At 44.8% G+C, this 16,770-nt stretch overlaps 1 protein-coding gene across 2 annotated transcripts in view; it reads right to left on the bottom strand.

The window, feature by feature from the left end:
• Nucleotides 1–16,770, bottom strand: part of OGDHL (oxoglutarate dehydrogenase L) — a 683,466-nt gene that overhangs the window by 642,005 nt on the left and 24,691 nt on the right. For both annotated transcript variants that reach the window (XM_078643351.1, XM_078643352.1), the window contains exon 2: nt 10,521–10,764. In XM_078643351.1, the coding sequence (XP_078499477.1) occupies nt 10,521–10,727 (207 nt within the window). In that variant the 5' untranslated portion in view covers nt 10,728–10,764. The remainder of the gene's footprint in view (nt 1–10,520; nt 10,765–16,770) is intronic.

Raw genomic sequence — 16,770 nt, 5'->3', positions numbered from 1 at the left:
TCATGACAAAATCGCCGACATCCATAACAGCTTTGACAGCCAACCTGTAAACCAGTCCACCCCACCCACCTCCGAACCGTTACCTCCTCCGAATATCCTTTTCGAATGGAACCCAATCACCACAGAAGAGACCATTCGCCTGATGAACTCCATCCACTCAGGTTCCCCTACAGACCCATGTCCCCATCACATCTTCAACAAAGCAAACTCCATTATCGCACCCCATCTCAGAGATGTCATCAACTACTCCCTTAACTCCACCACATTCCCAGAAAGCTGGAAACACGCCGAACTCAGCGCCCTTCTGAAGAAACCCACAGCTGACCCCACCGAACTCAAAAACTACCGCCCCATCTCGCTCCTCCCATTCCCTGCCAAAGTCATTGAGAAAGCCATTAACAATCAGCTCGCCACCTTCCTCGAAACCAACAAATCACTCGACTCCTCACAGTCTGGCTTCCGAGTCAAACACAGCACAGAGACCGCCCTCATCGCAGCAACAGACGACATTCGAACACTACTGGACAACGGAGACACAGTCGCCCTCATCCTCCTTGACCTCTCTGCAGCCTTCGACACAGTCTGCCATAGCACCCTGATACAACGCCTCAGAAACATCGGAATTCAAGGAAAAGCATTGGACTGGATCACCTCGTTCCTCGCTGGAAGAACTCAGAGAGTCCGCCTCCCCCCTTTTAAGTCAGAGGCCACCGAAGTCATCTGCGGCGTCCCGCAAGGATCATCACTCAGCCCCACCCTCTTCAACGTCTACATGAGCCCCCTCGCAACCATCGCACGTCAACACAACCTCAACATCATTTCCTACGCTGATGACACTCAGCTGATCCTCTCACTCACCAAAGACCCAATCACCGCCAAAACCAACCTACACGAAGGGATGAAAGAAGTAGCCGAGTGGATGAAGCACAGCCGTCTGAAACTGAACTCTGACAAAACGGAAGTCCTCATCTTAGGCTCATAACCTTCCGCCTGGGACGACTCTTGGTGGCCAACGGCCCTAGGAAAAGCCCCCTTACCGACGGACCACGCACGGAACCTGGGCATCATCCTGGACTCCTCACTCTCGATGACCAGACAAGTCAACGCCGTCTCATCTTCATGCTTCAACATCCTACGCATGCTCCAAAAAACATTTCACTGGATCCCCACCGAAACAAGAAAAACGGTCACCCACGCACTGGTTACAAGCCGTCTGGACTACGGAAACACCCTCTACGCCGGTTCCACCGTGAAACTTCAGAAAAAACTCCAACGCATCCAAAATGCTTCAGCCAGACTCATACTAGACATCCCCCGCACAGACCACATTTCCGCTCACCTGAAAGACCTTCACTGGCTCCCCGTCAACAAGAGAATAACGTTCCGTCTCCTCACCCACGCACACAAAGCCCTATACGAACTTGGACCTGATTGTCTCAACACGCGCCTTTCCTTTTACACCCCCACCCGCCAGCTGCGTTGGTCCAACCTAGCCCTCTTCGCGGTACCGCGCATCCACAAAGCCACCATGGGAGGAAGATCCTTCTCCTACTTAGCAGCCAAGACCTGGAATTCCCTTCCCATCCACCTCCGCCTTACTCAAAACCACCTAGCCTTCAGGAAACAACTTAAAACATGGATATTCGATAAATAAACCTCCCCCCCCCTTCCTCAAGCGCCTTGAGACCCCATGGGTATGTAGTGCGCTATATAAATTCTGACTTGACTTGACTTATATAGTTGCCTTGTTGCCGCGAATCATCTGAGACGCATTCAACCAGTGATAGCTTTTTATCCAACAGCATTTGGAACCAAGACTTGCGCCCTGGTTTAATACCATCAATAAGGACATACTGTGTAAGTCCTATCCAACATTTCCATATAAACACATAACAACTCATAGAATTACAGCCATTTGTAAAAATGATGAGTAGCTTGCATCTGCCTATGGTAAGAATTACAACAATAAATTGCTATAAGAAATACCTAAATAAAGCAAGAATCATGAAATTTGCTGCATGCAGTACGGCTATAACTATAAGCTGATGCCTGCAGACGGGTATTTGGTCTGCTGCCTCATACTTCGCAGCTGGTACGTGTGGGTGAGCTCGCATTATATGCCACAAGATTTCGTGAAGGGTGGGCCCTATGGATGAGGGGGGCAAGATTAATTGGATTACATGGAATGTGAGGGGACTGAATCGCCCACAAAAGACGAGACAGGTACTGGCCTTCTTAAACAGACATGGAGTGCAGGTGGTCTTCCTTCAGGAGACACACCTTAAAGGGCGGGCGGCGGAGACAGTAGCTAGGCAATGGGCGGGTACTAAATTAGCGTCGAACTATTCCACATATGCCCGTGGGGTAATGATTCTAATAAAAAAATTTTACCATTTGTTTCATTACACGAGGATGTTGACAAAGAAGGTGGATATATTATTTTACATGGGAAATTGTGTGGTACGCTGGTCACGATGATCAATGTCTATGGTCCAAATATTGATGACCCTGAATTTTATGTCAACCTATGGAACAAGGTGTATGCTTTGCCACCCTCAGCAATAGTATGTGGTGGGGATCTGAATGTGACATTAGATACGGCATTGGACAGGAAGGATGATCGGCCCTACACACACAGGAAAGCAGCTGAAGCGGTGAGAGATGGAGTGACTGGGCTGGGATTGGTGGATGTGTGGAGATTGGGGCATCCGGGAGTGAGAGAAGGTACTTGTTACACGTCTGCACATGACACATGGTCGCGGCTGGACTATTAGTTGGTGACACGGGATGTTAGCGGTTGGGTGATGAAAATTAGCCATTTGCCTCGAACGTTGTCTGATCACGCTCCGGTGTATATGGAAGTGTGGTTGCCATCGCATGCACCCGCTCCCTTCACGTGGCGTCTACCGACGGGTGTTTTACAGGACCAAGTGATGCGTGAGGAGCTGCGTGCAGTTGTTGAAGAATTTTTTGACAAAAATGTTGGCTCTGTTGATAACATGGGAACGGTATGGGAAGCCTTTAAGGTGACGGTGCGGGGAGCATGTATAGGAATGCAGGCGGGAGTGCTCAGGTCGCTGAGGGATTCCATGGACAAGCTAGAGCGTGAATTGTTGTGCCTTGAGTGACAACAGGAGCAACAGCCGGCTGACTCTCTACTGGCTAACATACGAATGAAAGTCACCGAATATAACGACTTAGCAGAGCAGAAGGTTAAGTTTCTGTCCAAACGCAACAGGGCAAGATATTATGGTGAGGGAGGGCGTCCGGGCCGCGGATTGGCGAACAGAATTAAGGAGCCATGGGCTAGGCACTGTGATGTACAGGAGATTAGGGATGGTGAGGCTACCGTGACGAATGCGAAAGACGTACTGGATTGCTTTGTGCAATACTACGAGCAGATGTATGAATATAGGGAGACGGCAGGGGAGGATGAAATAGCGCAATATCTGGAAGACATTGCATTGGTCTGGCTTTCGAGGGGACAACAAGATTTCTTAATGCTACACATTACGGAGGGGGAGTTTCGGGACGCCGTTGCTGCTCTGCTGAACGGTAAGGCTGCTGGAACTGATGGCTTGCCATCTGAATTTTATAAGGAATATGTCGATTTACTACTACCTCGTTTGGCGCTCGTCCTGGAAGAAGCCTTAGAACAGGGTCAATTACCAGCAACGATGAGGGAGGCATTGCTGGTGGCTCTGCCTAAACCGGGCAAGCCACTGAATCGTTGCGAGTCATTTCGGCCGCTGTCATTGATGAACACGGACGTTAAGATTATTGCCAAGGTATTGGCGACACGACTGCGCCTTGTATTGCCGAATATGGTGCTGCCGGATCAGTCCGGTTTTGTACCTCTTCGCTCCACGACACACAATTTGAGAGCGCTGTTTGCTGTTTTACATCTTCTTAAGCCAGAACTAGACGCTGCGAAAGCGTTTGACTCCGTTGCCTGGCGATATATGATCACAATATTGCATCGCATGGGAGTACCGTTTTTCTTTACGTCCTTAGTCACTTTGCTATACACAAATCCGATGGCAAGGGTGCGGGTTAACGGGCATGTGTCGGCACCATTTGCTGTGAAGAGGGTAACTAGGCAGGGTTGCCCCCTATCACCCTTACTGTTTGCTATCCTGATGGAGCCACTGGCATGCATTTTGAGGCAAAGGTATGCAGACACGGCATTACGTTTCCCTCTCAGATCCCTGGCTGTATCGATGTACGCCGACGATATGGTTTTGTACGTGAGGGAGCCTGCTAAAAATTTGGAAGGAATACTTCGGGAATTTATTAGGTTTGGGCGTTTCTCAGGCCTATCCATAAATTGGGATAAATCCATATTGTTGCCTCTTACGGATGCCACGCAGCCATTCCCATTGGAATTTACACTGGCATGGGCATCAGAACCTGTTCGTTACCTGGGTATTTGGATGCACAGGGACTCCCAAGAGATAATTAGAGCTAACTATGGAGTGGCTATTTCAAAATTGGAAGATCAGGTGGCCCGCTGGATTCGGTTGCCACTCACATTTGCTGATAGGGTTTCGCTGATCAAAATGGTGGTCCTTCCTAAATTTTTGTATTATTTTGTTAATGTGCCTATTGCCCTGACGTCTCATTTTTTTGCGCAGCTACAATCCTTGTTAATTACGTTAGCCTGGGCAGGGAAAAAGCCACGTGTGAAATGGGACGTACTAACTAAGCCTTATGAGCTGGGAGGCTTTGCTGTACCGGACATGCGACTGTATTATCTATGCGCTCAGGCTCATTTTGCTGTTTACTGGCTTTCGGCGCCACCGTTCACGCCGCACGTAGCACTGGAGGCGAGCGCAGTTATCCCGCTGCCCCTAAAGGCGATGATCGTGAATCCGCATTCGGTGTTTGACAGGGGAGAAGTGGACACGGTACAGTGTACGTCTAAGGCCTGGGGGAACTTAGGCAAGCGTTCGAATAGACTGCCGCTATATGCCCTGGGTATGCCATTGCTGTATCATGCAGATATATCGGTTTCGAGTGAAATGGGTGCTTTACAATTGTTGCAGGATGCCGGGATACGCACTATGGGTGATGTTTTTCCGAGTGCTAGGTTTCTACCGTTGCAGAACGTATTGGAACAAGTGTCTAATACAACAATGGCCACATTCATTTATGTCAGGCTGCGAGCTGCGATACGCCCTCTATATCCCACCTTCCCGGATGAACCGCCTGTGTTGGGGGCCTTACAGTTGCTATATACAACGACCGATCGGGTGAAATTGATCTCGCGCTTGTACCGGGTATCACAGGAGGATGAGGGAGGAGGCGGTGTGGTTGCTAAAGCAAGATGGGATGCGTGTTTACCTGAACCATTGACCGATGATGAATGGTTTGAATGCTGTTCTGCAACTGGTGGTTTTGCAGCTAATGGAAATTTTCGTCTCATCCACTATAAGTTCTTACACCAATGGTATTACACGCCTGTACAATTGGTAAATATGGTCTCCGGGAATCGTCTGGATGTGCAAGGTGCGGATTGGAAGGCGCTGACTTTATCCACCTGGCCTGGGGTTGTGTGCGTGTGCAGGCGTTCTGGGTGGCGGTAACGATGGCACTATCTTAAATGACATCAATTGAAATTGCTACTGACCCGCGCTTATGTTTGCTGGGGATGGCCTCTGGAGTACCAGCCGGACTGAGGCGATTGGTAGTGTTGGCGCTGCAGATTGCTAAGCGTAGAGTGGCTGTTTGTTGGGGAGGGAAACGAGCGCCGGTTGTCAAAGAATGGTTGCAGGACATGGCATATTGTCGAGATCAGCTGACTTGTTATTATGAAGAACTGCCTGCCGCCTCACGTCCGCGTGATGTCTGGGGCCCTTACACCGCATACATGTTGTCTAAGCTGGATGATAATTGAAGTTTACTACACTGTATGGGTCTGTAGGCTGGAAAGGTTTTCTGGGTGGTTTGCCTGTCCGGATGCCCGCTGTCGAGTTGTGAGACTGATACAGGGTTCGTCTCCTCATCATACAGATATCCATTATAGGGTTGGCATTTGTAAATCCTTGCCCCACCTTCGGATTTCTGTGGTACGTCTCTGTGGTACGTCTTTTTACATTGGAGAACACTTCTGCAGTGAGTATAGTTTATCCACTACCTTGACTAATGCTGTGATGAAACCTTTAGGCCTTGAATGACTTCTGTCTTTTTGTGTTGTTTCTATGCTGCATTATTGACTGATGACCTGAATGGATCTCTGGGTTATTGGGGAGGGGGAATGTTGAAGTACTTAGTTGTTCCGGTTTTATGCCTAAAATAAGACTGATAGTACCCTATATGATGGAAATGCAAGACGTCAGTTCCTAATGTTGACTTGTTGTAACATCGCACCATTGGAATCCACCATTAACTCTGCCAAGTTGATTGATGTATGGACTTGGAATTGCTTTGCGGCTGGCCCTTGCAACGGGTTGTAGGCCAAATGCTGTGTTCTGGTAATAAGGTACAATAAAGGTCTTTAAAAAAAAAAAAGCAAGAATAAGCTGTCAGTCGTCACCAGGTGTGGCTCCACGTATGACAGCTGTGCAAATACAACAATTTAGCTGCATTTTTGGAAAACTTTGTTTTGTACCCAAGCTGCCATTCAAATCAGTGGAAAATTCAAATCAAAATATCTTCTCCAAAAATGAATCTATGCTTCACACTTCACATTAAATTTCGTGAGATTTGCGGTTCTTTCTGTGAAGCTAAATTAGACCCAAAGACACAATGTCCAGAAGTCCCTTTTCTCCTACCATTGACAAGATGAATGCCAAAGAGAACCCCTAATGGAATACAAAAATGGCAGCAGATGGCTTTACTTTGAATGGAAAGGAGATACCTACTAGCCGAGTAACATACAGCATCTCAAAGGACTGGAGCGGCTACACAAAGCCAATATAGCTCTAAAAATAATCAATGATTTGGGATTTTGGACAAAAGAAAATACCTAAAGGTTTTTTAACAACACAGTATTGGAATTTTGGAACAATGACAAATCCACAAAAGATGTTAAGTTCTAGCTGTGGTACTATAGCCTATCTGGAGTAGCAAAGGAAAGGAAAAATGTACAGATACAACATGCATGAACTCCACACAATCTGTATTAAATATTTTTGCATGACACACCTAATAGTAATTTCTGTCTTCCTACGTATATAAGACCCTACCACCTTGTATTCTCCAGCAACTTGCAAGGATCATACATTTCTTGACAATCCTCAGTTAAACTTCCAGAAGATGATGAAGGGATTAAAGAGAATTCCTTATCACCATGAATATAAAAAAACAGAGAAACCTGTTAATGTTTCACTTTTATCCCCACCTTGCTAGAGTCAAAACTAAAGGCTGCCAAGGATGATCCAGGAAAATTCTGTTCACAAAGAAAGACTGCCCATTCCACTCAAACTCACTTGTCGATAAGATTTGACACAGTCAACCTTTTACCAGAGAAGCATTATTGCCCAAGACCATTGCCCCCTTCATGCCCCTATCATCTGTGTACAGGGAGTTTAATAAGGAAAAATTATAACTTTTAAAGAAATCTGTTTCAAACATAGGGGCTATAAAACATGTGATTGGAGATACTAGTGTACCTATTTAAATAATTTAAGATATGCCACAGAAACAAAATCATAGTTTCTGCAGTAGGAACACTTAGGTGCCCAAAAGTAGTGGTGCTCAGTGTACAACACAGCTGAACATTGTTATTGTCACAAACAATATCAGGCTCATATGGACGAATATGGCACAGTACAAATAATATCCCCAATTAACTTGAAAAATCTATATCCTAACGCATCCTATGCCATGAAACTCAATGAGACTCTGAATGAGTGGCCAAAGAAAGTAGAAAAGAGAATTCCTGGGTCACAGTATTTGTCAATCAGAAGACTTGGGTCCTGCAAAAATATCTCAACGTTTTTGTGAAGCTATTGTACCACAAGTGCTAGCCACCATGAACTATTTCCTCTGCTGTTGACGGGTCTCAGACATCTGCAAGTGGGCCGCTGTCATATCTTTCGGAGATACTCATTGTGGACTTGCTAAGCGAAGTTTGATTTCCGCCAACTTCAAATCTAGTCTACAAGGCTAACTGTGATGACTATTGAAGAACTTTTAGTGAGTTCTAGAACAGAATCTTTTCCATTCTATATCAGCAAGTGCTAACGTAATTTTACACATTGAGACCGATACAAAGGGGGTCAACACGCTACACCTACTAGATATCTGTCCGCTATTTTATCTCCATCAACAACGCAATATTTTTCGACTGCCTCCAAAAGGCTGGAGTGGGGTTTGCGGGCTTACATTAGGTTGCTTATTTTCTCAGTACCAGAAATACAATTTTCTCTTTCCTGCCAACTAATTCCAGGAATTACCCAATACCCTTAGGATTACCCAGAAATCTAATATTTCACAGCATGTATTGAATTTAGATTTCTGTTCCCTTGACCTCTTTCTTTCCTTGATTTACATGCAAGTTTTGCATCCAAAATTATTTCCTGGCTATTCCACATTCACTTTCTGCAAGCCACCAAGCATATATTTTTGATATCCAGTCTGATGAAACAACACAATTGGAAAGCCAGCCTAACAAATAATGAGGTACTTATCTCCAGTGGTCCATCCTATCAGTGACTTTTCTGCACTGCTAATAATCATAAAAAAGAAATCTGGGTTCGCAAACAGATTGTGCATTTAGCCTCTCTCCTCGTGTGAACTCCCTAGATTACTTTTGCGTTTGCCACATTAGTCAAATAAATGAGATTCTGCGTTTTCAAACTTGTGTATCAGATTCACTACCTAGCATAGGAGGGATGTTTGCATGTGAAACTGCTAAAATGGATATGGTCAAATTTGCCATTGGCTGCTTGTTAGATGTGGTTTAGCTGACATTGTGTAAGGACATCCTGCACTTAACCGACTCACTTCTACCCTAGTTTCTGCTTACTAGTTTAGTTTATTTTATTCATGAATGGATCAAGCTGATTCACATTATTCAGTTTTATTTTTTTCGCATAATTCACTTTCAGAGGAGCTGAGCCTACAGAGGTGGCAGCTAACGACACTAAAAATCTCCCCCTAGCTTCCACAAGAGCCCGACTGGTGCTGTATATCCATGCTGCAGTCAGCTTTTGGGCCCGTTTTAAAAAAAAAACAAGTTACTGAAACAGTTAAATTTTAACTCATTGCCTTGTAATATCAGTTTGACTCACAGTGACCTTGGCCCCTTCCCATCTATCTCTCTTTTAGTTACTTATTTTACTTAACTGTATGGCTGCTAACATTATGGCTCCTGTCGAGGCTGTGGCTCGCCCTCTGATGCAACTTTGGCAGATGCAGTTTTTACTACTAACTGACTAAAACATGATTTTTCTTCTTTGATGCAAAAATGGTGGAGGAAGTGAAGCAAGAGCCTTGTTATTTCTCTGTTGCTGGACTTCTTACTTTCTTCAAAAAGAGGCATCCCATTATTTTGTCATTTTTCACCCATGGTGAACTCTAAAGGATTCCCCAAATTAATTCTATTCCTTCAACAAGTCCAGCCATTCACACAGCCACTGGCCACAGGTTTTCCTCACTGAGTGTAGGCTGTATGAGCCAGCCCAACACACTAATCAACATCCTACTCCAACAAGCTATTAGGAATGCCATGATTTCACAAGGTTCAAACAGGAGGAACCGCCATGAACGTCCAAGAAACAAAACGATTAAATGAATACACCACCCCTTCAACAAAGGACTCCACACTTCGTTGAAAGACACTTCAAGGCAGCTTCGCTTTTGTAAGGCATTGGCAATCTGCCTTATCTCAAGTAACTGGTGGAAGCAGTCTGTGACTCAGTAACAACTACAGCGTTTTGGCAGCAAAAGGGCATTGCTGTGGCATTTACTGCAGTTTAATAACGAATATCAGGAAATATTGAAAATATTGTGCCCAGAGAACAGTATTAGCTGCTCTACAAGTACTACAAGGTAATGGTTTCTCCCATTTCTGAATTCTTTCTGCCGCTTTAGCCATTACAATTTAAGAAAACTGGATTTCACTCAATCTGTCAGCTTTAGTTTTTTTTAATTCACGGAATGCTAAAAGCAACCTAAAACCAACTTAAGGGCAATATTTTTAAACACACATTTGTGTAGAAGCTTTTCAATAACAATGCGTGCAAGTAAACTGAATCTATGTATATAGAGTTAAATCAACAGCAAGGCAAATTCACTGCATTTTGATTTGCCACTCTGTCCCCCTACTGTGGTCAGCAACAAAACACACAAAATATCCAACGTGCATAAGAGCGAAATGTTTTTGCTCCCTATTTAAGGTTCAATTAAAAAAAAGTGCGAAAGTTGCACGAAAAATTGAATTGTAGTAAAAAAGAAAGTGCCACTGTTTCATCAAAATACACAGGATTTGTTACTCAATATTAGAATTTTCATCTTCAACAACCCAAAGATTTTCAGCGCGGACACTTTCACATAAGATTCAAGGCTGGGCTTACCTTATGAACGCTGTTGGGATTCTCAAGCCACGCATAGTACATTTCCTCGACATAATTCGAGCTGGTCCCACTCAAGAAAGTTTCGGCGCGCTCGGATGAAAAGACGCGGTTGCCACGAGGACATATCTGTGGGGCAGCAGAGTACCTGGAGAGCAGCGGGAGGGCGCAGGGTCTCAGCCTGGCAGCCAGCAGCTTCAGATGGCTCATGGTGATCGGCGTGTGGGCATAAGGCAAGAGTTCGAGCCTGAAGAAAACGAAGGGGTAAAACTGTGAGAGATGCACCAGACTGACAACTAAAAAACGGAGACTTCTTAACTACATCAATCTTTGCATACAGTAAGCAAAGGCTCTCAGTAAAACTGAGAAAATCCAGCTTTCCTATTACGTGCCCTTGAACGGGAACAGGTTTATCCTGTCAGGATAACCTACAAAAAACTGACTAAATGCTAGTTAGATACAGATAAGACAGGTTCCACTTTAATGTAAAATTCAAGTCATATCACTTATTATTCAGCAAAATCCAAGGTAATGCTGGATCTCCACGCCAAGCAGAAAAGGCGCTAATGAGAAACCTTTAAAGCAACTTTGACAGACACACCTATGTGGAAAGATTCCCCTTCAGACACCAGCAGTACAGATAATAGGAAGATAGCAATGTGTTGGCTATGTAGAAGAACCTAAAATGGTTTCATAATGTTTATTAGCACCAGGTCAATCATCTACCTTCATAAAACCCTGCCTAGAAACCAGAGCGGCCACTTCAGCTATCAGCATCTACATAACTAGGAGAATGTATTGCAAATGGCAAGCATTGAAAGTGCCAACAGGTCAGTCTTATGAGTGAAAGTGCCTGTTGTGTCACTGATGGGTTAAGCCATCATACCTGCACGGTGTGATTCATCTTTCCACTCATGCATTCATTCATCTGTTCACCGACTCATTTTTGCATTCACCCTTTGACACAAACACAATAAAACACAAAATGAGCAACATATCCAAGAAACATTAAAATAACACATGTAGAAAAAAGAAAACAAGCTGCTCTCTAAACACAGCAAGAATATGATTAAAATAACGAAACTAAACATAGTAGTGGGTGTCTGTATTGCAATGGTATTGTAAATATTTTGTCGTAGTTGTAAAGTTCCAGCATGGCCACCACATTTAGAACCATCATGTTGCCCATCATGAAACAGTAAAGCAATGATACACCAGGCAAAACTGCATTCCATAATGGTCACCTGGTTTAGATGAGAGTAGCCGTGCGGGATGCGGCACACTGCAGTTGAAATGAGAGGCAAGCAAGTGGGCACCTGGGGTGATGTAGTATCCTCTTAAGGATATTAATATAAAAAGTTGGGAAAGCAAAGAAAAGAAAGTGGGCCTATAAATGGAGAAAATCGAAACTAAAGGGCTGGCCAACCAGCCCTGATAATGAAATACACTCATTGTATGGTGGATGTGCATGTGTGATAAGAAAATGCAGTCATTCGTAGGGCAAGAGGGCCAATGACTGATGTGGATTAAACCATCACCCCATGCAGTACACGGTCATGGATGGAAGCAGAGTGCATGACAGAAATAGACTAACCCAAAGGCCCTCAGTGAGGAAATTTGGTTTATTATATGGTGTGGTTGTGCGACCTCACCGTGCAATAAACTCACTAACCCGTCTTGGTTCCACTCAGACTCGTTTTCTAAAACCTTAGCGCAACCATAGGGTAGCTGTGGCGTCAAGCAGTCACACTTTAACAAAGGAACACGTGCAAAGCATATAGAAGTACCAAAACAATTGAATAACAAAGAAGCACGACACAAAGGAACTCAGAAAACAATTTATAAAAACGAATTTTTATGAATTTTTAGACAGCAAAATGAACAAAATTCACCAAAAGTTTCTGGAGATATAAATTATTAAGCAAACCATAAATCACTGTTTTCCACTCAAAATACAAACAAACATTGCCAACTACAGCTAATAGCGTTTACTTTGAAATCTTTTTATACAGTTGTACTCAGGTACTCCAACCCACATGGGCAACCAACTCAGGCAGGGAGCAAGTCACAGGGGGCAGTAAGGCTTAGCAGGACAGTTACCTTGTAGTAAAAGCAGTCTCCAGTAGAGTCTAAGGCTCTATGGGCAAACCGTCATATATATCAATGGAGTTGTCTTGATAGAAGGGATACAGGATGCTGTGGATGCTGATCCAGTTGACTGGGGTCTTCCTGGAGCCAGCCCTCCATCCATGAATTTCGTGGGGCAACTTTGGCAACAGAGGTGTATGTCCCTCAAAGCCGAGGTGAAGTCCAGCCAAAAAACAGTTGCCACTGGTCTTCGGCTACAGTAAAACTAGCAGTTCCCGTTGACTGCAGCTAGTGTCCATCTTGGGCCACCAAATTACCCTTTGCAGCAGACTCAGGTGCAACTCATGAGTATCTGGGCTCAGTCTCTCAGGCTGAGCTTTAGCGGTCAGCGGCAACTAAGTGCTTGTGGCTACCAATTCGCCAAGGAGGCTTCTTCAGCATTTGTGGCCCTGAAGGTGTAACAGTAAGTCAGACAACTGACTCTTGGAGTTCACCTTTTCTGTCAGTGGCTCGGAGGAAGACTTTTCCTTGAGCAGCACACCACAGGTACAGTTCACTTTTTGCTAGCCCCGGACCAGCAGGTGCAGTCCAGTCTTTGATGCAGCCTCTCTTTGCCGGGTCCAGGAAACATAGAGCAGTCCTTCTTCAGGCCTCTCTCTAGCACAGACATGATCAGAGGTCTAGGTGTCAGTGGAGCTAGTTTTATCACTCAACTTGCCAACAGGGGATGCACAGACTTCTAGCCAATGGCCATCAGGTCCCCTCTTGCCTGATGATGACTTCCTGCACTGTGTGGCATCTAGCTATGGCAGCTTGTAATATTCTGCCAACTCCTCAGATGTTAGAACCCTTCTTTCAGTGTGGGGGGCTTGGCAGCCCACCTAGAAGTGTGGCTACGAAAGGGATACATGTCCATGGAAAAACCAGTTTGGCAACCGTTTTACCCTCTCTGTCCCCGATGCCAACCTGTCAATTAGAACAAAAGAGCATCCCCTCTCACGTGTGTCCACCACTTGCCCTTCTATGGTGGATTCCCTATTGTAGCTCACTATTTGGGCCCACAACCAGTGTAGCTTCCTGCCAGGGAGAGGTAACACCTCATTCAACAGCAGACCTCTATTGTGTCCTTTCCAGGGAGGAAGGCTGTCTTGTGGGCAGCTACAGCAAACAGACACTGGAAATCTTGGGGAACAGAATGGTAACTTTTAAAGTTGCCTTACACTTAAAACTTACATTAGATTCAACTTGGGCATCAGATCAGGTTTAATGTAATGATTCCTTTGATACCTTCAAGTATCAACTTTAGTAGTCCCAGGTTAGCACAGCCGAGTAGTTAGCATGTAACCCTGTACTCGTTAATGGGGCTACTAGCCTTTCTACAGTAAATAGGAGAAGTTAGGGAGGTGTGACCTAGCAAGATGGCCAATCAGACGTGCAAAACTGTGCTCTGCTCACCAAAGTAATAATACTTTATTAATCCTGCCAAATTGAAACCTAAAGTGTCTGTTAACTAATGACCGGCAAGCCTGCTGTATAAAGATCGCTCAGCTGAAACCTGCCATCAAAAAAATGGGGTAACCCAATTAGCCAGCAGACCTGAGTAGTCAATATCATTCAAAAACAGTGGTCTCTAACTATAATTTTCACTAAAAACAAAATTAGTCAAACATTTGAGGTTTCTCTTCTTTAAAGGGCATATATAACAAATTACCCGGATCAATCAATGTCAATTTTTATCCACAAAAAAACAACCAAAAGCAACAACAGAACAATCTTTTTACGTGGGGCAATTTTAATTCAATTCATTGCATCTCTAACTGTCTCAATAAAAACATATTTGTAGTTGCCCAAGGAGGAGCGTGCAGGAAAATAGAGTTATAGAGTGCTGGAAAGATACGATTTGGAGAAGAACACAGGAAAAAGAGATTATATTTACAAATTCATATAAACAAGTGGTAAATTTATACAATATACAATTCTTTCGAAGCCTGGTGTGTTATTGAGTAATTTAAACACAGTTTATCTTGATTGGAGATATTACTTCCAAGCTAATATTGCACCAAATATTTTAACAACATCATCCAGGACAAATTTAGGGCGTCGACGTTTCGACTCGTCTTGTGGCCTTAGGGTAGTTTAAGCCGTGGCCATGCGAGTCTTCATCAGGACTACAGTTATGGGCAACCCAGGGGAGCAGTGTAGGGCCCCACTGGTAATGGATGACAGGGGAACACTTAGGCTATTTATTCATGTTCCACTGGTGGTATGATTAATACCTTCAATTTAGATGTGGCTGGCGTAATTAATGCTCCAGTGCTTCTACCGATTGGAGTTCAAGCCGGCCCGGAGGTTGCCTATCAATCTGTGTGGCAACATACACTAGCTTCGATCAGGTCAGAATAGCTCCCTGTAGATCAAGGGGGTCACTAATTGTAAAGATGCATGGCGGGTCAAGCGTCAAGGTGAAGTCGTGATTCAGACTCACCACTTCATTCCGAAAGTGCTTGACTGCCTCGCTAATTGATAGCGTTTCCAAATAATTCAACCAAACGCCGGACACTTCACCTTGACGCTTGACCCGCCATGCATCTTTACAATTAGTGACCCCCTTGATCTACAGGGAGCTATTCTGACCTGATCGAAGCTAGTGTATGTTGCCACACAGATTGATAGGCAACCTCCGGGCCGACTTGAACTCCAATCGGTAGAAGCACTGGAGCATTAATTACGCCAGCCACATCTAAATTGAAGGTATTAATCATACCACCAGTGGAACAGGAATCAATAGCTTAAATGTTCCCCTGTCATCCATTACCAGTGGGGCCCTACACTGCTCCCCTGGGTTGCCCATAACTATAGTCCTGATGAAGACTCGCATGGCCACGGCTTAAACTACCCTAAGGCCACAAGACGAGTCGAAACGTCGACGCCCTAAATTTGTCCTGGATGATGTTGTTAAAATATTTGGTGCAATATTAGCTTGAAAGTAATATCTCCAATCAAGATAAACTGTGTTTAAATTACTCAATAACACACCAGGCTTCGAAAGAATTGTATATTGTATAAATTTACCACTTGTTTATATGAATTTGTAAATATAATCTCTTTTTCCTGTGTTCTTCTCCAAATCGTATCTTTCCAGCACTCTATAACTCTATTTTCCTGCACGCTCCTCCTTGGGCAACTACAAATATGTTTTTATTGAGACAGTTAGAGATGCAATGAATTGAATTAAAATTGCCCCACGTAAAAAGATTGTTCTGTTGTTGCTTTTGGTTGTTTTTTGTGGATAAAAATTGACATTGATTGACCCGGGTAATTTGTTATATATGCCCTTTAAAGAAGAGAAACCTCAAATGTTTGACAAATTTTGTTTTTAGTGAAAATTATAGTTAGAGACCACGGCAGCTGAAACCTGCAGCACTGTTGTGGAGGATGCCGGGAGGTGCAGTCGCCTACCTGAAGGCAGGTCCGGGCCATAAGCCGAAATTGAGGCGGGGAGAGCTGTACTGCAGACAGAGTAGTAACGGAATTGTGGAGGAAGACGGCCGTGGGGAAGCAGCATCTCAGGGCTGCGTGGAAGCTCTGGCAGCGACAGCGGTGGCCAGGGGCGAGAGACAGAGTTGTCCCATCCCATAGCGCTGTGTTTTTGAGTGATGGGTGCTGGTTGGGACCTGTGCTGAGCGCTGCGGCGGCAAGAAGATTGGCTTGGCCTGCCCTACCCGTTCCTGGGAGATGAAAAAGACTGAGGTGACGTGATTGGAGGCCCAAGGAGAGAATGGGGCCCACCTGAGCATGAAACCCGCACGGTTGAGGAGAGGCGGGATTTAATCATGTAACAGAGGGGAAACAAAATTGCCCAGAGATGGAGGGGACTAGCAACAGATAAGCAGCACGGCGACAGTTGAAACGTGCAGGCTGGAAACCGCTGTGAGAGGAGCAATGGGGTGCTTCTCCTGTCCCTCGGCCAAGCCTAGTGGAGGTGGTCTGGAGACACTTTTAAATGAAAAGCCCTGGTGCATGGGAGATAGAAGGGACACATCGACAGCTAAGTAGCAGCATTCCTGGAGGGAACTCGCTCTTGAAATGTTAGACTGGCATAGATGAGGGGGCTTCTATCTGTGTACAGAGGTTGGCACATTCAGGGACATTGCAACATCCGAAG

This window comes from Lissotriton helveticus, chromosome 5_1 (assembly GCF_964261635.1).
Source record: "Lissotriton helveticus chromosome 5_1, aLisHel1.1, whole genome shotgun sequence".
NCBI lineage: Eukaryota > Metazoa > Chordata > Amphibia > Caudata > Salamandridae > Lissotriton > Lissotriton helveticus.
The sequence above is the reverse complement of the archived record's forward strand: the minus strand, read 5'-3'. Positions and strand labels throughout refer to the sequence as shown.